The sequence below is a fragment of the Pithys albifrons genome, chromosome 20 (genome assembly GCF_047495875.1).
Source record: "Pithys albifrons albifrons isolate INPA30051 chromosome 20, PitAlb_v1, whole genome shotgun sequence".
In the NCBI taxonomy this organism is placed as follows: domain Eukaryota; kingdom Metazoa; phylum Chordata; class Aves; order Passeriformes; family Thamnophilidae; genus Pithys; species Pithys albifrons.
Window position 1 is genome coordinate 7837353 of NC_092477.1, and position 27649 is coordinate 7865001.

Here is a 27649-nt window from a genome sequence, read left to right on the forward strand (position 1 = left end):
GCTCTTTGAGTTTGTCTTTACCAGATGCTGACAGGAGAGGGACTAAGGCAGCTCTGCTCACCTGGAGATAAGGATCTAGGGAATTGGCCTTGTTAAAGCAGGACTTGTCCAAGTGATTCAGAATCCAGCCAGGTAAGAGCCATGTTTGTGCAAACCAGAGATATTTCACGCTGAACCTGGATTTCCTATTTTCAGAGCCAAGCATAACTTGCTTCTGAAAACTCCCTCCTACAAAGATCCTTTTAACCTCCTGCTCAGCCTGGCAGGGCACTGGCCCCTTTGGAGCAGGGTACGAGTTTTCCTCACTCTTGTTTGAGTGGTAACAGTTGGCTCTTGGTCCCTGTGGTGTTTTGTGGCTTTTCTTAAGGTCAAGGCCACTGTAAAGTGGGAGGTAGCACAGTGGATTGTTAACAGAGGTGAAATGTAGAACTTGGGTTCAAAGACAGATAGGCATAAAGAATTAAAAAATGCATATTTAATATTTTATTTTATCATTTATAGTAAAAAAATGGTAAATTACCATCCCAGTACTTTTGAAAAGGAATTACAAAACAGAGCAAAACTGTTCTTTGAGCTGAAGTACCTGCTGACGAATTTCTACTTGACTGATAGTTGAAGAACCAGAAAAGATGATCCAGGCTTTAGCAGGCACCACAGTGACACAAACAAGCTACAGAATCCATTCTGGATGGTATTGCAGTGTCAAAAACAATCCTTAGTGTTTTTATATCCCTCTGATAGAGTTTCTACCCTGAACAAACCAGACTGGGCACAGACTACAAACTCTGAAGTTGGTCAAAAAAGGGACCTTCTGCTGTTTTTAAACTGTTTTGGGCTGTCATGCTGTGTTAGTGGCTACAGTGTCCTTTCATGAGTGCTCATCAGCTTTCAACCCTGAGTGCATCCCACTGCCTTGCCAGATGTGCTCCTGAGCTGGTGTCAATACTTGAGCCAAGGCAATTAAGGCACAAAATAATTTTAACTGACATTTTGTGGTGGGTTTTATGTGTGTTTTGGTTTTTTAACAGAAAAGGGTCTGGACTAAAATTCACACCACAGCTTTTTTTTTTTTTAAAGCTAAATTTGCCTTCCCAAACTTCCTTTTAGTTCCCCATGGAAACCTGAAATATGACCTTTTATTTCAATAGAAAACAAGTCCACTTGATGCTGTCCTGGAAGGTGTCAGCACTCCTCACCTCAATGAATCCACCAGGACCTGGCAGCTTTCCTCTTGCACTGAAATTGCATTCTTTTATTAAAATCTCACTAGGAAGTTGAGGTAGTAGCAGCTTTACCAAATAAACCAGTAGCCAAGGATTCCAAAGAAAAGTGGATGGTCTCATTCTTCGCTGACTTGATCCAGAACAGCCTGTGAACTGTTAACAGCATCATCAACATAAACAGCTGTGAAGAAGCTGCTCAGGGCATCACAAAGTGCTGCCTAATTATCTCATAAGCTGAGTTGGGTGTCTTACAGCTGTTTCTCATGCACATTAACAGGATTAAGCCTCAAAGCTTTGTGGAAAGCATTAACTTGAGGCATGTGGACAAAATGAAATTTGCTTTTGACTGTCTAAATATTTACTCAAGTATTTCTGTTACTTGACCAACACTACTGACAAAAGGCACTGCAGTTCTCACAGGCAGAACTAGACTGAAGAAAGGCCACAGGAACTATATTGATCCTGGCTGGTTTTGCCTGTAATTGCTGCTTTTCCTTAGCAGCAAAAGGAGAGGGAGACCTCAGGGAAGAGAATTCTTCAGGAGATGTGGATGCAGTTAACAAAAGGAAGTAAATTTAGAGAGATATCTTTGCTCAGGCCAGAAATCAGCTCTGCTGCCTTGGCCTTCCCAGAACCAGTGTCTCACCTTTAACAGTGCTATATGTTTATAAAAAATAACCCTGAAATGTACTTTGCAGGCTGAGCAGGTTGTGGAGTGGGTTCCACAGTCCATGATGTGTTGAAGTTCAGTGCAAAGGAAGCAGCAGCAACTGCACAAGCAAAGCTCTACCCAGCACCCTGCAGGTGTCCTGGGACTAGACAGGCTCGCTGTTCCTGTGAAAATAGATCTGCTCCCATACAGTGAGGTGGCGTGAGCAGAAGAACCTCCAGAGGTTGAGGAGTATTCCCTGGTCAAAGGGGTTCTCCAGCTCGGAGTGGCGCAGGTAGGAGATGCGGTGGTGGGACATGAACTCCCAGGTCGTGGTGTTGCACGAGATCAGGTACAGGTGGGAAACAAGCAGCAGCAGGACCACAGTGGTGAAGATCACTATCAGGACGAAGGACACTAGGAGGAAAATGTTGTGCTGCAGCCATTCCCAGGACTGTTGAAAGTCGAGGCCTGACCTTTCAATTCAAAGGGAAATAAATCTGAGGTTAAGGAAGCAGAACTGGTTCCATAAAGCTAATGGCACATTTAAGTTTTACTCATAACTAGTGAGCTGGTGATAATCCTCTATTACAGAGAGTTAATATACTATAAAATCCTGAGAGATTGCAAGTGTAGGGATTGGAATCTAAGAAATTTAGAAGATGCTGGTTCCCCTGACAGCTGGGAGAGACAACTGCCTTGGGTTAACTCCTCTCCTGAACAGCTGGAACCCTGCTGCAGTTTGCAGCACTGGGATTTGTCAACAAAGATCAGTAACTGAAGCAAAGTGAACAAAGAAACCAAAACTGTCAGATTCTGCTCAAGATTATGGGGCTCCAGGATGCAAAAGAAGAAAATCCAAAGCCAATCTTGTGTTCTCCACCAACCCTTCTGTGGGCCTCAGGGAGCACCACAACATTCAGCCACCTCAGAGGTCCAAATGCCACCTCCAGGCCTTACCAAGCGACGTGGCCTCCCCAGAGCAGCACCACAAGCTGCACACCCAGGTAGGCTATGAAGAGGGGGTGGTTCCTTTCTCCCACACAGTTCTCAATCCAGGGGCAGTGGTGGTCGTAGCGCCGCACGCAGTGCCGGCACAGCTGGCAGTGCCTGGCTCGCATGGGCTGCTGCAGAACAGAAACAAACTGTCACAAAAAGGAAAAAAACCACTGGCAATAGTCCAGGACTGTCCCACTCCCTGGGACAGAGGAGAACATGATGCAAATCCATCTGTCTCCACAGCAGTACTGTCCTTAAAGCACTCTGTGGTGGGACCACAGCACATCAGCATTGCTAAGGCAGCTCAAGGGGATTGTGATTCCCCTGGTACAGACCCAGATGGGTGGGATTCAAATTAAATTACTTCTATCTACACATTTTCCTTAACAGCTACATATCTATGGGGAGCCCAGTGTGCCACAGAGGGAGACAGAGCCAATGGGTCTATTCAGGAAAGCGTGAGCAGAGTACTGAGGTGAAAAACTAACACCACTGTTACTGAACAGAGTAGGCAGGGATGGGATGTTTTTCAGGAGTGGACAGAGGACGGAAGTGTCTCTGCTTCTGTGTGAGTACAAGACACTTGCACAGGAAAGCAGCTCAAGTAGCAGGAATAGAGAAGATGAAAGACCTGGCTGAGAAAAGTAGTGCCTGCTAGGATTTCCCCCCTGAAGCAAATAAATGCTTTGCCAGCTTTTCCTTTTGCAATAAGCTCAGTTCTCCTTGTAGATACTCCTCAGGAATTTATGGAAGCTGGGATAATGCTTAATTTTATTAAACTGATAAGGATCACTCTGAAAACAGGCCTCTCTAGGCTTTAGGCAAACTGTTTTAAGAGCTAATTAAATTGCACTAATTTCTCCTTCATGCTGTCTTTCTACCATTCAGGCCAATGTTCTGTTCTTTTAAGGCCGTGAGACAAGCTCTCAGTGATGAAGAATTCACACATGACATGTTCAACTGTCCTCTGACTATCAAGGTATGTAAAAAATAACCTTCTTGACACTGGCTGACGTGGCAGTAAGAATGCAGAATACAATTTTCCCATGGCAAAAGAAGATCCTTGTTCCTACAAGCCAGCAGGGACTTGTTTCAGCCTTGAATAACTGCTGTGCCTGTGTCCATCACTGCTACATGTGTAGCTACACAACCTGCCCAGCCTCCTCTAAGCAGCAATGATAGAGCAGAAAACTACCAGCAACAACAGCTGAAGAAAAGCACAAGCTTTCAAATCGCTCATCCCATCCTGTTCCAGCATGTTCTGGATGCCCACCTTCACCAGGCAGTAACCACAGCGCCGCAGCTTCACAGCTCCTGGAGCCTGGGGGGTCTCCAGGCTTTGTCCCTCAGCCTCCCCTGCCTGCAAAAAAGAGACACAGGAGGGTTTGTGCAGGGCTGTCTCAGCATGACTGAGCTGTCCTGCTGCATCTTTCCCTTTAACAGTTACACAGTGCTGATTTTCTCTATCACTAGGAAAGTTAGACAATATAATTCCTTAGAATTCCTAGAGAAGCTGCAGACAGTTATGGTAGAGTAAGAGAGTGGGCTCCTGGAACCAGCCAAAGAATGTTTGCTCAAAGGCAGAAATAAGTGGACAAAATGTACTTTAGACTCCACTTCCAAACACAATGATGCTTTTTCAGTATAAGCAGTGCTGCTTGTTCATACACAGCCAGCATTGACATTAATGATGGATGACTAAGATGGGGAATGCTTTTGTCCTGCACAGTGTGGAAGGCAGAGAACCTCGGGCAGACCATCCCTTACTGAAACTCGGCATCTCCATTTACCTCACTGTAACTTGTTTGTGTGCATGTCCTCTGAGAGGGCAACAAATCCATCAACAGTTCAATAAACAGGGCTGCAGAGAGCAGCCAGGCCTGCCCCTCCATTTAGGTTTTTGTGCACTTAGCAGTGGTTAGAATAAAATAGGTCATGTATACATTCCACAGATCTCTGCTATGAGAGGACTTGGGCTCAAATGGCACAGGCACAGGGTCAGTGTGGTGTGCAAGGCACATTCGCAGTTTGTGAACCCCCTGCTGTTCTTACCGAGTATGAATGTAAGACACGCTGCTCTCCAATGCTCTGTGTGTGTTTCCTCCGTGTGAGCACAAACAGAAACTGTTTCACACTGTTCTTATCTGGCAGAGCGGAAAAAAAAACAAGCCTACGGATTTTACAGCCTCACAACGAAGGGATTTACCTTCTCTTCCTCTTCAGGCTTAACAAACCCGGGATCCATGAGAGACACCTTGAGGTACAGCAGGATGGAGCACAGCACCAGCAGGGCGAACCCGAGCGGCCGCAGCAGCTCCCCGCGCAGCTCTGGGAGGGACCGAACACAGACAGACAGAGCAGCAGCTCCGTGAGAACCGCCCGGGATGTGCCTCTCCGGCCTTGGGAAGGGGAACGGAGGGAGGAAGAGGAGGGGGCAAAGGGAGGCGGGCAAGGGGCTCCCCAGACCTTCCCCTGTCCCGGGGCCTCACCCGTTCGGTGCAGGAGCAGCCCCAGCGCCAGCGCCGCGCTCAGCGCCGTGTGAGCCACCCGTACCCAGCGCCCCATGGAGGGAGGCACTGCTGGCCGGGACCGACCGGCCGGGGCAGGGGCGGGGGCAGGACAGGGACGGATGGGGCCGGGCCAGTGTCAGGGGCCGGGCCCAGGGGCATGGACCGCGCCCCGAGGCGGGGCCAGGGCGGCCCGGCCCGGCGAGAGTTGCACAGGGACATGGAGCACTTCCCTGCCCACATCAGGGTCAGGGCAGTGCCGTGGTGTAATGGGTAACACTCTGGATCTCTGAATCCCAAGGACCTCAGTTCGAGTCTCAGTGGGACCGTGCCTTGGCAGTTCAATGCCTCCCTGCCATCCGATCCCGTCAGATCTCGGATGCTCAGCAGGGTCAGCCCCGGTTAGTACCGGGTGCTGTGACAGTCCCGACGGCTTCACTGTCACTGTCCAAGCTCGCTCGACCATGGCAAATGGATCTTAGGACTTAAACAGCGGGGCCAGTTCTGCACACGCTGTGCCTCACCTAAAAAATTCACTGCACAAGCTGGAAGGGAGAGCACTCCCCACATCTGCGTTCACGAAGTCTGGCCATACACATGAGGGTCACTTCACTGCCCACACGGGAGCCGCCCCGGGGCAGGTGATGGCGCGGGTGGGACCAGGTGCTCTCTAGAGGTCCCTTCCGGCTCGGACAGCTCTAGGATTTGGTATTTTCCCTGAGCCTCTTCCTGCGTGTCCTTCCGGCCCGGGTGTGGGGGAGGGCAGGGCTTGGCAAAGTGCTGAGCACCTCCGGCAGGGCAGGCACTGCTGGGTGTGCACAGGGCAATGGGAGAGGCTGGCACTGGTGGGTCAGTCAGTGATGGAAGGGGCTGGCAGGGATGGGTCAGGCAGCAGGTGCTGTTCAGAGCCTGCTCCAGGTGTTCCTGAGGTGCTGCAGTGCACTAACTCCAGCCTTGCCAGTGTGGTCACTCCAGGTTGTGTTACTTTTCATCCCCCAGGCAGAGGCACAGAGGCTGAGCTTGGCCAGTTGCTCTTACACCATGATCCAAAGGGAGCCTGGAGAATGCCCAGTGTCACTCAAGAAGGGATTTGGTCCGGCCACAGTGTGTGCACTGAGGGAAACGGGTGTGTGCAGAGAATGGCCCTTCTCAGCTGAAACAGGCATCTAAAAGCTGTTACACTGCACTCTGGATGTGCTTTTGTCTCTTGCTAACAATACAAAAAGCCAAGGTAACTACACCTTAGATGTACACATTTATACTTTGAGTGTCTCTCTGTTTAGGGCAGATGAATCTTATCACAGGCCTGAAAATGTTCCAAAATCAGTGCTTCCTCTTTAAACTCTTTTCAGTTTTAACACAGATGTATCTTGCTGCTTTTATTACCTTCCTTCCCAGTGAAACTTTGGAAACAAAGATAATATCCTTTGCAAATTTACCCTCCAGCTGCTGAAAAGTAACTGATTCCTCAGTATTATTTGCTCACAATTTGATTATTTTAGTCTCTTTAGGGGAGTCAGGGGCCACCTGCTGATTCCAGGACAGCACTTGGCTGTGTGGGTCACTTAAATAGTTTACCTGAGACAGCTGGGTTGAAATGCTAATAAAAATTGTAGATTAAATTTCCAACAATCATTCAAACCTTTTTGCTTTCTTTTTTATTAATTCTAGGTAAATGCAAAACCTACAGCTATCCTCCCTCAGACACTTCACAGACTGTACTGGGGCTTGAAAAAAAGGTGGGTAGTGTCTTTCCTTCTTTGCAGAGGTGTAAATTTTAAAGCTTAATGAAGGTGATTTGAGTAGTAATAATATTATCCTCTTGAAAGTAGAAACATTTTGATGTTCTAGAATAATCTGTCCTAAGGAGTGTATTCTCAATCTTTGTGATTAAAATAATTTGGTGCATGTTACTCTTTTTATCTTCTCCTTCAGCTTTGAACCCTGTCATGCAGAGATCAGGGCTCATCTCTGTCTCATGGGTTTCAGCCTCAATGAGTGGCTGAAATTAGGCTCAGTTCTAGAAGTCTCTACTAGCAGGTTTCTGAGTGGAGACTCTCGGTTCTTATGGCATTCCAGCCTGGAATTCCATGCTGCTGGAAGCTTAAGGGCTTGCTCTGTACTCTTACACCGTGGCACATCTTCAGAGGCAGCTCAGATTCACACTATTCCTCCTCCCATTCCCTTCACCCCGAGTCTGATTCTTCAGAGACTCTGCAGTGACCACTGAATTAACTGGCAGTTGAGCCCTTGCAGGACCAGGACCTTAAGAAGAAAGTCACACTGGCCTCAAAGCAGATTGACTGGCTTAAGCCAGAGGCTTTTCTTAAGTGCTCAGCTTCTGCCCACTTAGGAAGGGTGGGCTGTGGAGGATGAGCTGCAGATCCCTTACGGAGTTCAGAGCAATCTGTACGCTCAAATATCGTCCTCATTTTTTTATTCTCCTCTCACACAATTTCCTAACAATGCTCTCTTCCTCCACATCTCTTTTCTGTTGACAAACAGTATTGTATCCCTTGGAGTGATGAAAGGCAAAGCCACTGAACTGCATCATCAACACATGGCAGTTCCTTTCATTTGAAATGAAATATTTGACAGCAAATGGCCCAGTAATGGACCTAAAAAAGCCACAGTCACAGACCAAAGGAAGAAGACACTGTTGAGCACTAGGTTTAATACACAGCAGGTATCCAATGGATACAACAGAAAAGTTAATTCATTCAGAATTGTAAGGAAGCAGCAGTTGTGCATTTTGATTTTTTGCTGGGTTTCACCGTGTACAAACATTTGAACCAGGCCCCAAGATCAGGCAGGTCCATGGACAGAGTAAAAGCAGACACTGGATATAACTGAGGGTATTTTCTTTCAGCAAAACAAGGAAATACATAGTTGATTAGCTTAAAAACTTTTTAAAAACAAGAAAAGAGTTACAGAATCAGTGACAAGTATATGAAATCAAAACAGTCTGCTAAAGCAGAAGTGTTTCAGTTCAGCAGAAAATCTCCCTCAATCCTGATTGAAGTGCTGTCTTCTCCAGCCCCCATGTTCCTTTTCATCCACTCCTGATGACTATTGCCCTCCGTGTTTCATACACATGGTTGTCGTGGAGACCAGCTGTTTCCATACTTTTAATTCTCTTTTCCCAGCACAAATGCCCTCTGACACCTGAGCTGTGCCAGGCTCCTCCCTAACCAGCCTCAAGGAAATGTCTTTTCTATGGATAGTGCCTGCCTGCAGTGCCCCTGGAGCTCTTGTCCTGCTGGTAATTAGTTGCATTCTTCAAGTGATAAGAGGGATCAGCTCACAGCTCCAAGGCTTTTCTTCCCACTCATCCTGTGCAGAGAGCAGAGTGGCAGCAGCAGAAGCCCAGCCAAGGTGACAAGCTGGGTAGGATTCAGTGCTGAAGAGAATCATTTCAGTAGGAAGGTGCAGGGAAAACAGCAGCCACGGTGCAGAGGAATTATCTGCAGTGTTCTGATTGCCACAAATATCAGTGCTAAACTTTCCTGGCTTGGTCTAGATGAGAAAGTCTGGTGCTGCTGGGTGTTAAGCAGCATTCAAGGAGATGCCAATCCTTGTAAGCAATTCCTCCCACAGATCTTGTAAAATGGAAGCACTTGTGGGAAGTTGCCCAGCAATTTGCTGTCTGATCTATCCCAGGGAACAGAGATAACTGGCACTGCTGAGCCAGGGGCCACTGAAGAACAGGGCAGCCTCCAGCCAGGGAGGAAACCACACAGTTCAGGCAGAGGGATCCTTTGTTGGCACAGTCTCTGCAGGGAGCTACTGAGTTGTGTTCGTGCTCTGCTTGCCAAGCTTTGCAATATTAATGTAAGTGAAAACATGAAGAGTCTGAGTGGGCCAACAGCAACTGAACACAAGGAGCCCCCCATGTCTTTACACACCATGAACTTCTCTCCAGCTGGATTTTCATTTGACAAATAGAACCCTGTTCTGGTTTTCTGACCAGGGTTGGTGATTGGCTCTGTAATTCTGTGTGGAGTTGAAATCCCCTGGTTCATTCCTTTGATCCAGCAAGGCTGGAAGGCCTGAGAAGCTTTCCTGGACCAGGCAAGGATTTCAGGATATCTGACTTCCTCTTTCGCATTAGACCTTCTTAAAAAATCAGCCACTTTGCTCTCCCTTCCTTGCAGAAGAACATTGATACGATGTCTGCAGGGAACTCTGCTGTTCTGTCCTCAGCTCTGGATCTATGGCAGCAATTAACTGTGTCTCCAAAAAATGCTTTCAGGTCACAGTACATGCATTGTGCCTGTTGTTTCAGTTGGGGAAACTGAGGTACAAACTAGTTTCAGACTTCCATTGACAGGAATTCCTGGATTGTGCTCAGGTGTTCAGAGGATACCTTTCTCTCTTTTGCTGCTTTTGAAATGTTATTTTTCAGCTCACACAGTCTGTTGGCTTGGAGACATGGAAGTTTGTAGGCAAAGCTCATGTTTTTCTGACAGGGATGGTGTTTCTTTTGACGTGCTGTCTCAGGGATTTACCTTGCTGGTGGCCTCACTCAAAATCTTGCAGTTGTAGTTCCCCCTTCCCCTGGGATCAGTGACAGATTTCAGCAAGCTGAGCTTTTCTGGCAGCCAGGCCTGACTCCACAAATCTCCTTGTTGCTGGGAATTTGGAATCTTTTTATCCTGCTCAGGCTCAGGTACAGCTTGCTGAGGGTCTGTGAGCAGCGAGGACAGAGGTTTACAGAGGGAAACAGCTTTGGTGCAGCAGGTGAGGCTTCAGTAACAGCTGAACTTGTGGGGGCACTGGTTTGGAAAACCCAAACCTTTGAGGTCTTGAGGCAGATAGAGCCAAGTCATTGGTTGTTCCTTTGCCTTGATGTAGTTGTGCCAGGATCTCAGAGAAAAGCCTGACTGCTTGGCTTGGATCGCAGTGCAAGGCTGAACTGTGCTCCAGCTGGGATGAGAATTCCTGAGCTCCACTGTCTCCCAGGGTGGCAGCTGCATTCTGGGGACAAGGATTTCTGATACCTCTCCATCTGTAATGTGTCCCCTTCTGCTCCACTCCCCCCTTGCCAACACAGTCAGAATCTTGAGTGCTTTTTGTTGGGTGATTCAAGATTTTAGTGGCAGGAGCTTTCACTACATGGGCATTGGGAAGGAAGCAAACCTGGTGGGTGGCACTGTCACACTGTCACATGAAACAGCTTCAGGACAGCAGCATTAATTGGAGTTAAAGAGCAAAACCTGACTCTGCTAACACACCAGGGCTGGCTGTCAGTATTTGCAGCCCCTCTTGGTTTTGCATCGAGAAGGAAGATCAGCAAAAGTTACACAGAAAACAGATCTTGAAATAAGCTTCCCCATCTCAAAACTTTAGAGACACAAACTCTTGGGGAACAGCAATAAGAGAGAGAAAAATACATTTTCAACGACCGCAAAAAAGTATAATTTGTCAAGTTTTGCAAATCTTACGAAAACAATTCAAAAGTGACACAAAAATATATATAAGTTTGAAAAATACTTAAAAGAAAAAAGTACAGATCTCACAATACCAAAACAAATGACAAATGGTTAAAAAGGAAAAAAAAAGACATTGAATAACACCATATTGGCAGAAAAAGTAAACCTGTCCAGGCAGCTGTGTTGTGTCAGTTAAAGTGTCAGTTTGTGGATCAAGGATCTGTCTCTAACGTGCTCACAAGGACAACATGAACTCTTGAGCATTAGCAGAACCTCATAGCAGCGAGTCAATCCCAGCAATGTGTCCAGGGGAGAGCAGCGAGTTCCTGTGCTCAGAGGCCTGAAATGTCCCACCTCTCTTGGCCATGGGCTCCTCTTTGCTATCAGGCATGAAATCTTTGCTAAATCTCTCCTAAGGGAAGATTTGTCAGGGAGCTGTGGGGAGCAGTGGGCTCTGTGCTGTTGGGTGTCTGGCTGTGGGAACCTTGGCCTTCAGCTTCAGGAGCCGTGACAGGTCTGGAGTGTCACAGGCAAGGACCAGCTCAGGGGGACTCTCCTCTCACCTGCACCACACACTGCTCAGGGCAGTGGGGCTCCCAATGCCACTGGGAGTCAGACAGGAATAGGGCCTTCTGCTTCCAAGAAGAGGGGAAAGATGTTGGGGTGGAACAAGAAGTGCTATTTCATGGGCTGGCCCTCCAAAGGGTGCCTGGAGACTCCCCATGCTCAGGAGAGGATTTCAGCCCCTCTAATTCCAGCAGTTGTGCTGCAGGGAGAGATTGCTGTGCCACTGGGCATGGCTTGTGCTGATGAGGACTGAGGAAGAGCAGAGCAGCTCCAGTCCCTTCCTGGGACTTGCAGAGGGGTACAAGCTGCTCTGGACCAGGCCCTGGGAGAGTTTGTTACGCAGAGAGAAATACTCTGTTTGGCTTTGTAGCCCTTCCCCACAAAACAAACACAACTAAAAAGGTGGTGAAGGTCTGGAATGAAGATGTGTAGCCCTTTGTGAACAAACCTTGTGCCTTGTTGCACAGGCTCCCTTTGAGAGAAAAGCTCTGTGTAGCCAAGAATGTGGAACTGGTTTTACTGGTCATCTTATGGGGCTGGGTGGGCTGGCAGATCCTACTGTACTGCCAGTGGGGACAAAACAGACCTCCTGACTTCACTGGGAATGTCTTACTTCTCAATGACCCATATACAGTTAGCAATGCTTCCATTAATAGGAGTCTTCTACAAAATACCCTTAAGGGAGTGAATTAAGTGGAAAGATCTTTCTTCCCTATTTCCTCCATGTATAAATGGAGTTATTTTGGTCTGTTTCTCTGGTCTTGTGTCCCCCAGCCTTTGACCAAGTAACTAACTCCTCCCTGCCTGCAACCCCACTGAGCAGCCACTGCTGATTCAGGACTGGTGTTCTTGCAGACATTACAGGACCTCATGCAGTACAGCAAAAGGGAATTTTCTAAAAAATGGGATATAAACATGTCACACTAGTGATCACACAACTAGGTCTTCAAGCTCATGGTCATTTGAGGCTCTCTGTGTGGCCTAAAATAAAAAGGTTAAAAGATACATAATGTAGCTGTCTTTGTTTTTTGTTTTCTTTTTATACAGAAATCATACACACGGAACTTCAACCTGAAACTTCATGACAAAAAAAGTCCACTAAGTTAAGGAAAGCATTTTGTTGTGCAAAAGGTCCCTCCCCCCTTCTCTGTTCACCTTCATCTACTGAGGGTCTCACACACACACATAAAGTTTCCTTCCAACGGGTGAGTTGGTAAGAAAGAGTCCTCCCTATGTACAGTGAGTTAGAGAGAAGCTGGATACAGTGCTGGCCAGAGGCAGTGGGTGAGTGCCTCTATCTGGAAGTGTCCATGTTCTCCTCCTTAAAGTTACTGCAGTGCTCTATAACTTTCCTATGGATAAAACAAGGACAAGGAGAGAAGGTTTAGTTTAAAGCTTCTTGAACCCCAACTGTGGGACAATAATGTAGAACAGTTGATCTCTGTGTCACTGTATCCTATTTGTGTCAAAACCAGTAAACTCCACAAAGGCAGCTTAGAGCTCCCAGTTTGGAATGTCAAGTCATGGCAATGCACATCCAGATCCAGACTCACCTCCCACATATCCAACTCCTCAGATACCTTTGAATCACAGCAGGAACCACGTGCACACAGAGCTGTGCTGTCACCTGTGCCATCCCCACACCCTGCAACTGTGACTGTCTTCTGAGAGACCCTTCAGCTGTGGGAACACCTGCTGCCCACCCCCAGGTTTGTATTCCCAGCCCATCTCTACCTCTTTTATGTTCATCCTGCAGGTATGAAATTACAGCTCTCACTTTGCCAACGACCAGAGACTGCAGCTGGCTTTTAAATCCTGAAAGGATGACTCCAAAAGAAGGTCACACCACTGGGGAAGCTCACAAAGGTGATGGACTCTCTCTTTTGAAAAATGCTCTCATTTTAACTGCGCAGTCAGTAGTTTTAGGACAGCCCAATATGATTCTGGAAACAGGGAGCCCACCAAGTATGGGGAACATTGCTGACTGCAGACCATTGGCCTAAGAGCTGCAATTAGCCATGTGGCTCCCTTGTTCAGCAAGGCAATTCTATAACCAGTTTGCCTGGCAATGATCTGTGTCTATTGCCCACCTATAAACACCTCTATTCTTTTGTTTTCATCCTCTTTTTCCTCTGTTCACTTCACACCCCTTGTACACATCAGTCCAGGCCTTGCTTTGGCAGCCTCACCTGATGTGGAAGAATAAAAGCTAAAGCTAAACTGAATGTTTGTGACAGTGCTCTGGTGTCCTACCGGGCCATCTCCTTGGTCTCTTGCCGTGCTGAGGCCATTTTAATCATGTCCTTCAGGAGGGGGATCCCACCTTCTTTGATCAGCAGTGGGCAGTACTTGTCAGCTGCAGAGAAAACAATGAACAGGTCCTTGTGAGCCCTCACAGGAGTGATACAAAGGGTGGCAGGAGGGGAAGGAGAAAAACCAAAGCAGGGAAGGAATTTCCTACACATCAAGTCTCATTGTTTTTGTTTGGCTGTGCTGCCTGGACACTCCTGCATCATTCCAAGGTTTTCTCCACCTACAGAGCTTAACTGGGATGACTTTCTCTGCTGACAGCCTCCGGTCCACCCCCTCAAGTTCTACAGGGCAGGGATGTGATTTCCAAAAGGGAACTTACGGTAGACAGAGACCAGGTTATAGAGTGCCCAGGTGGCCCAGTGCTGGCTGACAGGGGAGATCCCTTGTGGAAGAAGTCGAAGGATTGGTTCAAATGACCTGCACAGAATTACAGAAGATGTTAAAAATCCAAGAGCAGCTTATTTCAGCACCTTTGCCACTCACAGCAACACAAACTCAGCTCCCAGATACCAGTGCAGTAAACCCAAAGGTTCTGGCACCAAGGCTAAGTCTGTGTCCCAGGGCAGTGCTGGCAGGATTACAGACCCCACACCTCCTGCCAGGAGGGTAACTAAGCCCAAGAACTGATTTCTATCCTCCACCAGCCATTTCCTCACAACAGCTGAATCCCAGCAGCACTGAGGAGTCTGTGGAGGGGACACAGCCAGACTACGCCCAGGCAAAGCTGGCTGCACATGTGCAAGGGTTGCTATGTTTGTTCTGACAACAGTAATGTGGAGCAGGCACTGGAATGGCAATTCTGGATCCCTGCCAGCACTCAGGGAATACTGAGTACCAGATACCCTCTTACAGGAAGGGTTTTGGAGGACCCTAGCAGTTGTATTAACCCATGAAGGGATTTCTGGGAACTGTGTCTATCCCCCAGAGAAGACTGAAAGCTACAGCACATGACTTTGGGAAGCAAACAGACCTAAGGAGCTGCAAAGGACAGCAGTCTCAGAGCAAAATGGTTAGGCAGTCCCAGACAGATGATGGGTTTCCTGAGCTACTCAATTTCACCAGAAAAAATGCAGCAGAAATTCTATTTGGCTCCCAAACTTCTCCCATAGGAATTTCCAGGTAAGGTGTCTACTTTCAAACAGCTTGTGTAATGGATTTCAAAGGAAGATGTAAAATCCTCACTGAAGAATATCCCTGAGGATGTTTCTCCCTCACTTTGAACAGAGCCTCCATGCTGGGCAGTATTTCTTCCTTTCCCTCTCTTGGTGTTGGCTTCCTGTGACAATCCTGGCTCCTGGGTGAGCAGGCCAAACTTTCCCATTCCTCACCTGTAATTGATATTTCTCCTGGAGTTGATATCCCAGCTCTGGATGGCTGCCCACATCCTCTTCACAACTTCCTCTCGGTGGGGCTCACAGATCCCCCAGGCCTCTGGACCATCAAACATGATATGGGAGAGCACTCCACAGGCATTATAGGACACCTCAATCCCATCGGCTTTGCTCTCCAGCAGGTTGCTGCCAAGAGAGAAGAGATCACCTAGAGGTGCTGAGGCAGGAAAGGTGTGGGAGTCTCCAGGTGAGTGAGAAGCAAAGCTCCAAGCCCAGCTGATCAGCCAGGCCCTCACCTGAACACACTGATGAACTGCGAGGTCATGAGCTGTGGGCGCAGTTCCTTCACCTCTGCCACGTTGCCCAGCAGGCCCAGCATGTTGCGGTGCAGCTCCTGCTTCTCTGGGAATTCCTGGGGGAGCAAAGGACAGGATCACACACAGGCAGGGCTGTGGTGATGCTGAGAACAAGCAGCCCTGGGGAAAGGCTGTAAAGTGCATCTGGAAAGGCTGAATATTTTTGAGTAGTTGGCAATGGCTCCTTAGGAGGAGCCAAATGGGATCTTGAGTGCTAAAGGTTTGTGTGAGGTGAGAGAATTGAGGCCAGGGCTCCCTGTTCACTGCCCTCTGCTCTGTGCTCAGGGGAACTGAGCAAAGCTGGGGAAAGGGGAAGATGTGTTGAGTGTAAGTTCCTGTGTTCTACTGGCTGGGTGGAAGGATGTGAGAAAGAAGAACATAGACCAGCTTTCACTTTTCTGTTTGTGCAGTGCAGGAAGTACAGCCTGGAGAGGAGCAGAGCCAGGGATCCTGCCCAGGCACCTGCATCTCCTCTGCTCATGCCAGCAGCTCTCCAGAGACAGACACACTTACTTTCAAGCACTCCAGGAACAGTTTCATGCCGCTGTAGTTCAGGAACATCTCACAGTTATCTGGAGTCTCATCAGTGATGTTCCAGAGGGCACTCCAGGAGAACTCCATCACCTGATCACACTGTAGAGTCAAAGAAAGGCACAGAATCAGAGCTTTGCTAATGTGGGAGCCTGGTGCAAACCAACCACTTGTTTCCTCTCTGGCAACACTCCAGATGGCTCCAGAGGTAAAAAAGCCTTGTTACTCACTTACAAACCATTAGCACGTGAGTTTTTTTGTTTAACATTTTTGCCTCCCTGTCACATTCTCCTGCCCTTACTCTGGGACAAGAAATTCTGCAGTGTCAGCTGAGAAGTCTTGTGTTTGTTAGGGATGCTGAGCTGGCTGATCTCCATGCCTAAGTCAGACTGAAGAGAAAATACTCTATGTATATGTTTTTTTGGGACAACACTCACCGTTTTGTCAGCCAACTTCTTCTGAATCAACTTTAGCATTGTCTGTGGACAGAGGAAGGGGAAGAGTGAGAAACAGTTTAAAAATCATGGAGCTAAAACTGAACTGCTGTGGTCCTACAGACCTGGCTATGGCCAATTTTCAGGCATATTCAGTTTGGATTCTTTGTAGAGAACCTACTTGGTACCCTTCTCACTAAACCACTGGGACTGGGTTATGTTCAAAGTTGCAAGTATTGACAGAGCTGAACTGTGCCAGTCCTGGAGCTGTTGAGTTTGCAGTTGAGTTAATTTTGATCTGTATGACAAAGTGTGGGATGTGGCACAGCTGCCACGAAGCAGCAGCCTCTGCAGCTCATGGAAAAGATGAGGGATATGGGTTGACATGAGTTGGGAAGCTGATGCAAACTTAAGGAGAAACAGAAACAAGTCACAAGGTGGTGCCAGTTGTGGATATAGCACTATGTGGTGAGGAGGTATCACCTGTGTAAGGTTACAGTGCTCCCCTGCCCTCCCAGCCAGCCTCTGGGATCATGACTTCCAGTGCTGGTAAGCAAGCACAGGGGTAGGTTCCAGGAATGGTTGGCATTGCTGGGACACTGGTTCCCTGCTGGATCACAGCCGGGTGTGTTTGGCTGCAGACAGCTGCAAAGGAACTGTGCTGGCCTGGTTATGGGTAAGCAGACACCGTGGGGCCATACCAACCATGACAAACCCCATCTTGCCCACAGCTTCTTTGTGGTCGTTGTCCACCTGGCACACCAGGGCGTTGCAGAGGTGCACGGCGATGCGCTGGATGGACTCGTCCTGCCGGCTCTGGTTGAGGATGTTCAGCAGCAGCTCGTTGACACGGCGGTACTGGAACTCCAGCTCCTCGGGAATGCTGAAGTTACACAGGGTGAGGCAGCAGTTCCGCTGTACCTGGGTTGAAAGGAAGCACACACTGGGCCAGGTGACTACAAAACCCAGGCTCCCTCACCTCATGTTTCCTTCCTGCCTGGTACTGAAACCATCTTCTTGCCTGACTGTGACTACCGAAATTTCGGTTACCCTCCTTTAGCCATGCTCTGCCAGTATCCTCTTATTTCTCCCTGTCACTCCAGTCTCACAGGGCCACATAATTATCCAGGGCCCATCACTTTCCAAGCCAGTTCCTTGATGCCTGCAAGCTCAGCTGGCTTCCAGTACAGAGGTCTGAGATGTTTCTTTCCACTGACTCAATATCCCCAACGCCTGCACCCATGTGACACCACAGTCAGTGCTGGATCACACACCCCCTTTGACCACTACCCATGGAAAAAAAGGAGCCTTGCTATCATCACTTTCTCCCCCCTTTTTCTGGAGAATATCAGGTGGATAAGGACCATGTAATCCCACTGCTGAGTGAAGACAAGGAGCAGATCTGGACGTCTCTGGTGTCTGCCTTGGCTCACACACTGGAGGTTGAGGAGACCCAGATGCTGACACCAGGTTACAGAATCAATACAGGGAAGGAGGACTACAGGAGCTGAGGGAACCTGGGGTGCTCTTACCGTGACCTCCTGGTAGGACTCCATGCCGTTCAGCACCACCTGGATGACCTGGCGCCGCAGCTTCACGCTCTGCTCCATGCGGTACTCGGAGTTGGTCAGGTAGAACAGCGCCGCACTGCCTGTCACCTGGATGTTCTTGTCATCCTTGTGGCACTTGAGGGCTGTGATCACCAGCTGTGGAGAAGCAACACGGAGCTTCATTGCCACTGACTTGCTGTGAAGCCTTGCAATGACCATTAGAAGCCTGCAAGGAACACGTGGCAGGGCGTGGCGGGAACGTGCTTGTGAAATGAAGGTAAACCAGTTCCACTGCGCTACTGGAACTTTCTACAGGTTTCCCAAGGTGGAAAGGAGACTGGGAGTGCAGAATTCCCCTTGTGAGGGTGAGGCCAAGGCTCACCTGGAGGGCTCTCAGCAGCTGGCTGCAGCGCTCGATGCGGGCGATGTCGAACAGCAGGTTGATGGCGCGCGACGTGATCTCCGGCCGGTGCTCCGTGTAGGCCTCGATGGCATTCAGGACTTGCTCTTCGTTCTTGTCTCCACTCACCTGGCATGCAGAAACAAAAGCAGGGAAGAAATTATGAAGGAGGAAAACCACCTTGAGAAGGGAACTCTGAGAGGTAGGATTCAGGCCAGGATGAGACAGAGGCTGAGTCACTTCTGAGCCCAGAGAGATGATAAAGGGCACCTTTAGAGCAGAAGAATGATACTCACAAGCAAGACTCCTAAAGTCTGAAATCCTTTTCTTTAGACACACACATCCTGGTCCTTCAGGCAGGGTGATTTTTCCATGCCCTTCTAAGAGGCATGTATTTTAACCCTTGTAAAAACCATGTAGGGTACAGGTCTTGCTTTGTGGTAGATTTGCTGCATTATCGAGGAGGTATTGCAACGTCAGAGCTCAGTTGTCACAACTGAGACCCAAAAAACTCCACTCTACTGGCAGCCAGCACTTTTCATGTTCTTTCAACTTCTACCAAGCTCCTACTGCCAACATTCCTGCAGCCTCATTACCTTGTAGGCTGGAATATGTGTCAGGCGGCAGAGAGAGGTTTCAAAAAGGCCCAGGAACTGCAGTGGTCGTTTCAGACCCCGGAAGGGAGCAATGCTGCTCTTTGCTGGCTCAATGCTGGGGGAAAAAACAGAGATTGTTCATGTTGGTACCGTGTTTCTTCAGGTGTCAGCCCTCCCTGCACTCTGTACTGCCTCATAACCACAGTGATAGTGGCTACACTTCATTTTAACAAACCAAGTTCTCCTAAATGTAACACTAAATGTTCATCCCAGGAGGTGATCCTGAGTGAAGGGTGAATGTGTTGATCAGAACCAGCAGTAAGAAGAATTCATGCAGACAGAATGCAGCCTTCCCAGGTAGAATTTTTCCTGGAAATTCACTGGTTGGGGTGAACATTTCTTCTTAAAGGGCTGTGGATTTCACTGATCAAAGTATTTGCACACTGGGCTGCTTGTCATCTGATAGACTAAGTCTACTTCTGTGAGGATGCAGGAACCCTGGTTTTGCTGCCACATTCCTTACTGACCAAGAGCCAGGGCATTTTCACCAGCTCTGGTGACCAGGAGCCAGCACTGTCCCACTTGTTTGCTTCTGTTCAGTGAGTGCTTCATAGGAGGGCAGAGCTCTTGCCTGAGCTGGAAACCCAGACCTCTAGGTATGCCTCTGCCAGGATTTGCAAAGGCTGATCTGCCCAGTATCCAGGTCAAATCTGAAAACAGGCCTTTGGATTCCAAGTGCCTAAAACACTCAGCCCTCCCATGAGTCCACTGACTCAGCATATAAATATTCTCTCAGAAGAGCTTGGATTTCAGCGAGGGTAGGAATGTTTTGTGTAGGAAGTATGTACAGAGCTTTGGAGCCCTTTCAGAAATAATCCTGCAGGAGATCCCTGGGAGAATATGTGTGGAAAAGAACTGAAATACTTCAGATATGTATGGCAGGCAGATGGGATGATTTCTTTATAACTCTTACAAGTCCTTACATGTGTTGAATACAGCAATAGCAGTTGATTCTCACACCAGTCTTTACTGTCAGGAGAAACTGGGAAGAGTTGTATTCTGCTTTTTACTACTGGACCTACAGAATTTGGAAACTTCAAAGAGGGAACTGTTCTTAATTCATGTATCCATCCAAGCAGACCTCAGTAACCTACCTTGTCTGGCCCATCTTCTCCTCCATGCTGGGGATGGTGCAGTTCTCCAGCATGGTGTGCCCTGAGATGTCGAGCGAGCTGAGGTTCACCAGGTTCTCCACAAACAGGTTCAGAACCCGCCGGGTCAGCTTGAACTTGTAATAACTGGACAGGTGGTCTCGGGAGATATCCAAGTGCCTGCAAGGGACAGGAGCATGTCAGAGCCTGCAAAGCATTAGCTGAGGCTTCTGCCTTCCTACCAGAGGGAAAGGACAAGCCAAGTGTGATTATTATTTATTATTATTTCCTTCCCGAGATACAGGAATGTGGTTCTGTAGGCTCTGGCGGCAGCAGCTCGCCCTGTGTGTAACCAAACATGCAGAGATCTGGTAGAGGTCTACTTGGAACAGAGCACAGTGACTCATCCAGCCACACATCACAAAGGAAATTGCTCCAGGCTCAGGAACTGCCTTTCCCAAGCTCCATCACAGCAGCCACCTGAGGAGATTAAGATGCACCAGAGGATCTTTGCACCCCCAGAAACATATCTGGCCCCATCTCACAAGTGAAGTTACACAAGTTTTTGTCTGCTTCCCCAGTCTTCTAATTTTTCCACCTCAGGCTATTACTCTGTCCTGGTTTCTTTCGGGTATTGTAGATCATTTCTAGAAGACCTTTCCCAATGAGCAGGAAAAGGATAAACCAGGAAGAACAGACCTGAGCTTGCGAAGCTGTGCGATCACTTGGATGTGCTCCTCTGAAAGGTCCATGTTGTAAAGCACTAAGGAAACCAGAGTGTCCTTCCACTGGGTGAGGAATCCCACATCGTTCAGCTGGATCCCAGAGAGATCCAAAGCTGCCAGGGAGGCCAGAGGCCGCAGCAGCGTCTCCACGTTCACGCCCTCGATGAGCCGGCCCAGGTTCAGGAAGCGCAGGCGGCTGAAGCCTTCGAAGGTAAAGTCCTTGACCAGCACCTGGCGGGTGGGGTTCACCAGGCAGTCGTCCTCACACCCCCCGGGGTTCTCCTCCTCATAGAAGATATTGCAGCAGCCAAAGAGGCTCAGGGAGATCAGTGTGTGGCTGAAGCTCACCAAGGTTTGCAAGCTCTTGGCTGTCAGTTTCTCACAGTTAGTCAGGTAGAGCTCAACGAGATCCTGGGAAAAGGGAAAGCAAGGTTAGAGACATTTCACAGGTGAAGTGCCTGCCCTGTTTGCTCCACACCTCCCACTGGGACAGCCAGAGACCACGGATCACCAAAGTGTCCCCACCCCACTCCCCACAGTGGCTCTGGGAGCTGAGAAGGGAGAAGTTCACATAATCCAAAAGAAAGTCTGGGCAGCAAAGTATAGAGCCTTGGGAATTTCTGTGTCTGAGATTCTAGCTGGTGCCCATGCAGCTGTCAGTGCAACAGCACCTGCTTCCTGATGGCCTCCAGGTCCTGGTCCTGCACAATCTGTTCCCGCAAGTGTATCCGAGCCAGCCTGGTGCTCCGTGGATCTGAGAAGAGGGTGAAGAAGCTTTCGTGGGGCTTGAAGATGCTGTCTGTCTTTGCCAGCTCCACGTACCTGTGTGGGGCAAGGCAGAGGCTCAGCTGCAGCTCTGGCACCTGCACTGGTGACAAGGGAATGTGACACTGACCCCTCTGATCGGCCTGTGGGGTGAAGGAGCTGCCCCACCACCTCTCCTGGCACAGAGCTAGTCCTTGGGAAAACCTCGGGCAAACACTTGTGCAAGGCTGTGTGTGTTTGTGAGCAAACTGGATTCTGGCAAGCACAGATTCCAGGAATTTTTTTCCCTATTTGTTTAAACTTAGTAATTTGATTTTTTTTTCATTTTTTCAGAAAATTAGCTGGTCAAAGTTCTCTGCCAGATTTTGTGGGCACAAGTTCAGCCAAGAGAGACTGTGACAGCCAAATTATATAAATACAAAACCCTGGAAGCAGGTTGCTTTCTAAAGCTATGGGAGCAGCAGCAGCCTTAAAATTTAACATCTGTTAGCACTTTGCACTCTTACTTCTGTTTGGAGAGAGAGCTGTAAAGCTTCTGTGGTGGAAATGGAAAAGCTCCTTTGTTGCTTATTGACATTCTTGGAAGAAACAGTGACTGTTTCACTCGGGGTTTACCCTTTTCATTTCCCTTTTCACAGGATCTTGTTGAGCTCTGACTAATTTGGAAAGGGTGATTTCCACAGAAATTAGAGTGATGTATAGCAGTACAATAACCCTGGGAAACCTTCCTCCTGAAGTTAACACACAGCCTTATTGCCAATGTAATCAACTGGAAAAAACACAGTGCTAGGAATTCTTCCCCATTTCCCTCTCCTTTTCCTATTTCTCTGAGCTCCCAGCTCCTCAAACCAGGCAAAAGCTTCCCCAAACCAGGCCTGAAACGTACTCATTGACCAGTTTGTCACAGATCTCGCTTGGCAGGAAGATGTCGGGGTGGAGCCGGAGCGTTTCGTTGTCCAGGAGGTAGCAGAGGGTCCCCTCCAAGTTGCGAAGGCAGAAGTCGGTGCAAAGGGTCATCAGCGACTCGGGGCTGTCTGATGCCATCTCGAGGGAAGTCATGCAAGGGGAGGAGCAGAAGGAAGCTTTGGATTCAGGAGATCCTTTCCTCAAATGAAGTTCTGGGATGGATTTACAGGGACATCAGGACAGCTGTCAGCAGAGGGGAGAAGAGATGCTTTCAGCAAGTCACAAAGGCAAGTGTCCCACCAGCAGGATGCTGGGAGTTGGGTTTGCAGCCCCTGAGCTCACAGGGACCTGCAGCAGGTTGGCCTCTCTGGCAGTGTGCCCTCATTCTGTGGTATCCCCACCCCCAGGGGACACTGCAGGGATGAGTTAATGTGGAATGAGGCTGTACAGCAAAGTGTTTCCTCATTGCAGATTATCTGGCTGACAAAGGCCCTTGGAAAGGGAAGGGGCAGCAGCCACATTGCCTGATTTCCTTCAGAATGGGTTGGATAAACCAGGAGCACGTTTGCTGTTGGGATACTCCTTTGTGTGGCCCCAGTGTGATCAGGTGGCCCTGTATCCCCTTCCTGTTTGACACCATTCCAAGGCAACTTTCATTTTCAGCCTGAATCCTTCTCTGTAGTGCCAAGGCAGAAGCTCCAGCAAGTCTTTGAACTAGACTGTGAAGTGGATCAGGAGACAGAGGGAAACACAGTGGTCTGGGATCCCTTTGAGTGCAGTGTAAGGTGAGGTTTATGCACATGCCAGACACCTCTACATTCAGCTCACACTCACCATCCCAAATCTGTCACAAAGCACAAGTGACTAACCTGGAAAAAGGGAAGATGCTTTTGCCCTTCATCATTTTTGGTACAGTATAAAGGATGGGTGAGGCAGACCACTGGGGGAAGTTACCCCTGCCTGTTTCCTTGTTTGACAGAGTCTGACAGCTCTGGTATCAGGACTCACTTGCTGCAGCCTTGAGGTGTTTGGCAGAAGTGTCACCTTGAACACCAGCAATGACATTTCACTTTCAAAGGCTCAAATCACATTAGAAGCAACCCTAATGTGAACTTCTCTAAATACTTCCAGACACACAAATAGTGTTGAAATGTTTATTTTTGATGTGAAGCTGTCCCTGCTGGCAGTGAGAACACAAGTTGTTATGCTCTGTGCCACAGCTGAGCAGCCACTGCTTGGGAAGTTGTTGCAAAATGTTCTTAACCGTATTCTGTTTCTGATCTTTATCCTGCAGCTGCAAAGATCAGGACACTTGTCTGTGTCTCCCTAAAGCCTCTGTTCTCCCCTTCCTCCTTTCCTGCAGTATCAGTACAACACAGAAGAGTTTAACTCCCTCTCCTCAAGCTACTCACCATCCCCAAGGGATGGGGTGGGTCAGGCACCTTCCCTCTTCCCCTTGCAGATGCTCTTCAGCCACTGCCTGGGTGATGATGCCCCTACAAAGGATCATCAGTTAGGGCTGTGGACAAGGAAACCTGTCAAATTCAGGCAGCAAAGGGTCTCCATAGGTGACAGGAGCCCAGCTGTGACTGAGCCTGCCCAGCAGCCCAGGCTCCCTCCAATCCCTTCCTTTTCCTGCAGAATGGATTTCCATGCAAATATGAGGGCAGAACAAGGTGGAACTCAAAGCTTTTTTTCTTCCTGTGTTTCATTAGTTCTTTTTCTGAGGGCATCCTTCAGTGGCAGTGACAAAGAATTGGCCGAGGAATTAACCCAACACACAGGAAGGAGTCCCTCAAAAAACAAGTGGAGATCAGCAGAACTCCTCACTCAGCAGTTGAGGAAGAGCCATGCTGGATCCCTCTGGCAGTATTCCCATTCCAAGCCTCACCTCCTTGGGCCAAATCTCACTGTACTGTCAGTGGGCAAACTGGCACAAGCAGCACCTCTTACTGGTGCTGAATGTGACTTGTCTTTTGGCTTTACTTGAATTCAATCAATAGCTTCTCCTTTCTATAAGCATCTTTGGGATCCATGTCTACAAGTAATTGGCAGGATCATGCTCCAGTCCCAAATTCCTTCTGACCTGCTGTGTTCCAACCTACAACATTCAACAGCCTTGCCAGGGGGGATCTCAGACTCTCTGCTGGTTTTGGCTCAAAAGGTAAAACCTCTCCAAGCAAAAGCAGATGTTGAGGAAAAACAACCCCAAAACCTCAACAATCACAACTGTACATTAAACTCTCTCCAATCAGGATGTTAAGGGTGTAACCTACTCTTCTGGGTCACTGAAGCTTGAGCTGGAATCACAAGAACATGAACCTGTGACTCCTCCATACTGCCATGAAAGCTCAGACACCTCTGAGGTGCATCTGGTCCCAGCAAAGAAAATGGATCATATTCAACTTCCAAACAGGAGGATCTCCATAATCCACAGCTCCCTCCTTTGTAGCCAAGTCAGGGGAGAAGTCAAATGAGTGCAGAGAGTCTTCTCCCTGGATGGGAGGTCCTGGCTAAGGGAATGCAGGTGGGAAGCAGCTGCCCTGTGCCTGCCTTGGAGATGAATCGGCCTCACCTCCAGAACGAGTCCCTCTCGCAGATTTTGCCTGAGAGAATCTTTCCAGAAAGGCAAGATCAACAGGAAGATCTGAACCAGCTGGGAAGCGTGTTCTGCTGTCCCTACCAGTTCCCCTGTGCCATCAGACAGGAGGTCCCTGCAGCCAGTGTTCTTCCACTGTTTACTACCAATGACCAGAGAACTCGAAAACAAATTCCCATTGACAATCCATTGTCACGTGCAGCTGGAATTGGCCAGTGCTTGGGACTTGTCCAAGCAGCTCAGAGCACCAGAGGGCAAGGACTGCCTGCCTGTGGCTCTGGCCAGCCCCTGTTCCCTCTCTGCTGAGTCCAGCACAATGCAGCTGGTTGATCCTGGCCCTGGAGAAATCAGCTGCCCTTGAACTTCTGAGCTCCCCGTGATCCACCAACACAATCCCACACAGAAGTTCAGTATAAAGAAGAGTGGTTAAACTGTCCCAGTGAAACAAGACCAAAGAAAAGCTTTCATCCTTATGATTTATTACAGATCTCTGAGCAGCTGCTGTGACCTTTTGTCCAGGACATGACACAAGCTGACCTCGCCCTCCTCACTTAGACCCAAGACGAGACATGCCACAGCAGGGAAAGGAGGAATTAAGTGTCAGTAGCTGCTCTGATCAATATTGTCTCTGGTTATACTTCGGTGTGGGATACAAAGAAACACACTGGAGACGCTGACAAATGATTAACATTTGTCTGAACGTTATCCTCAGGCAGCTTTCCACAGGATGAAGCTGCCCAGTGACTGCCACCAGTGCCTCCCAGTGATGGGCAACAAGCTGCTGGAAGAGTCAAAGACAGACTCGTGAACGCTGCTGAAAATTCAAGAGCACCAACTGAAAAGTGACCAGAACTGCAGCTGCCAATATTTTCCCTGGTTTATTCCTCTAACAGATTTGCCTCCATCTCAGTGCATGAAAGAGCTGAGCTTCTCACAGCCATAGGAGTAGGCACACAACAGCCTGTTCCATGTGCACACAGAGACCTCTCTGTGCAGTCCCAGCACCCTCCCACCATCCACGGACCCCAAACCAGCGGCAGCACAGGCAGCTCCACTCACACACCAGCCTGCAGGTCCCACCAGACTCTTTGCAAGTATTGCTACCTTGCAGGCTGCACCTTTGCTGCGACAGCATCCCAGGCTGCACCTGCATTGTCACAGGCTCAGGGGGCTCCTGGCACTCCCGGTGCTCTCCCCTGGCCTCCAGACCGATCCTCTCTCCCAGCCTCTCTCCAGGCAGTGCCCAGAGCCAAGCCTGACTCACCCTGGCCCGGCGCCAACCACACAACATTTATGCTGCTGCTACAAAAATAACTGGCAAAGCTGACTTTTCCAGCATCAGGGACTCGTCCAAGGAGAGGGCAAACACTGTGCACTGACGTGAGTGATTGCAGCGGCTTCAGAATAACAAATGTCATGCAAATGCAGAGCTTGGCACAGGTTACACTCCGAGAGGAAAGTGCACTGTCACTTTTGCTGGCATCTCGTAGCTGCAAATCACTGTGATTTTATTAATGGATGGTCAGGCAGCCTGTGTGGGGAAACACCATCCCTGCTCACACCCGCGGGAGGGAAGCAGGAGGAGATCGAACTATCCTGCAGCCCGGCAAAGCTGCACTTTCCAGACTTGTCAGCCTGCCATGACTGACATCGTACCCGAGACAGCTCGTGCTCGCCGGGGACTGCGCTGATCTTTGTGCCTGCCTGTAGCAGAGATGCTCCTGCAGCTCCCCGAGTTACACCGCGGATTTCCACCCCGTAAGTCACCTTCCCAAGAGGACAGCCCGGGCGCCGGGGCTCCTGCAGCCCGCGGTGTCCGTGCGGGCAGGGCTGGCCCCGATCCCCCGTTCGGGGCTGCCAGGGGTCCCCTGTCCGCGCGGGGCCGGGCGGGGATGGGGCATTGCCGGGGGCGGCCGTTCCTCCGGCGGGTCCGGGCCGCGCTGCGGGGCGGCTCTCACCTGGCGCCATGGGGCTGGTCCCGGCTGTCCCGGCGGCCCGGGCCGGGCTGCGCGTCCTGCTCGGGCCCGCTCCCCCCGCCGCGGCCTCCGCTGTCAACAAACCGCCGTCACTTCCTCCCGCCGCGACGGAAGCGCCGCCGCGGCCTCCCCCGGAAACACCGGCCGGCCCGGAACGCTCGGGCTGCGGGGGGACCCGCCGGGCACGGGGACGCGACCGTGACGTCACCGGGCAGTGACGTCACACGCTCGCGGCGCTGACGTCACTGCGCGGGGCACGGCGAGGCCGCAGCCCCGCGGGGCCGCTCACGCTGCCATGTCGGTGCAGGGACACCGGCCCGGGGGGAACCGGCTGGGGCTGCTGGCACTTGGTGCCCGTGGGAGCCCACAGCGTGTCCGCCAGCGCCGGGGGGTGCGGGGGAGCCGGAACGGAGCCGGGACAGAGCCGGGACAGAGCCCGGACCGAACGGGAACAGAGCCGGGACAGAGCCCGGATCGAACGGGAACAGAGCCGGGACCGAACCCACGTGGCCACGAAGCGCCGCGAGGGGGCGGGGCTTGGCAACGGGGGCGGGGCCCAGAGCCACCCCTACATGTGGGCGGGGCCTAAGAATGTATTCGTGGGCGGTGCTTAGTAGGGGGCGTGGGCCTGAGGCAGAG

At 49.7% G+C, this 27649-nt stretch overlaps 2 protein-coding genes across 3 annotated transcripts; both read right to left on the reverse strand.

The window, feature by feature from the left end:
• Positions 1 to 468: 468 nt before the first annotated feature.
• Positions 469 to 5466, reverse strand: ZDHHC12 (zinc finger DHHC-type palmitoyltransferase 12). Its single transcript, XM_071574343.1, has 5 exons — positions 5361 to 5466; positions 5078 to 5199; positions 4145 to 4231; positions 2833 to 2999; positions 469 to 2348 (listed from the first exon to the last, which is right to left on the reverse strand). The coding sequence occupies exons 1-5, from the start codon at positions 5434 to 5436 to the stop codon at positions 2039 to 2041; spliced, it is 762 nt and encodes a 253-aa protein (XP_071430444.1). The 5' UTR covers positions 5437 to 5466; the 3' UTR covers positions 469 to 2038.
• Positions 5467 to 8024: 2558 nt separating this feature from the next.
• ZER1 (zyg-11 related cell cycle regulator) lies at positions 8025 to 27513 on the reverse strand. 2 transcript variants are annotated; one of them, XM_071574442.1, is made up of 17 exons: positions 26993 to 27513; positions 23848 to 23931; positions 22416 to 22678; positions 21436 to 21586; positions 20739 to 21175; positions 20043 to 20219; positions 18889 to 19003; positions 18275 to 18421; positions 17875 to 18048; positions 17048 to 17263; positions 16346 to 16387; positions 15891 to 16010; positions 15318 to 15433; positions 15019 to 15207; positions 14010 to 14107; positions 13631 to 13733; positions 8025 to 12729 (listed from the first exon to the last, which is right to left on the reverse strand). In XM_071574442.1, the coding sequence occupies exons 3-17, from the start codon at positions 22586 to 22588 to the stop codon at positions 12672 to 12674; spliced, it is 2316 nt and encodes a 771-aa protein (XP_071430543.1). In that variant the 5' UTR covers positions 22589 to 22678; positions 23848 to 23931; positions 26993 to 27513; the 3' UTR covers positions 8025 to 12671. The 2 variants fall into 2 exon arrangements, with proteins under 2 accessions (XP_071430543.1, XP_071430542.1); XM_071574441.1 differs by lacking the exon at positions 23848 to 23931.
• Between the last annotated feature and the right edge of the window lie 136 nt (positions 27514 to 27649).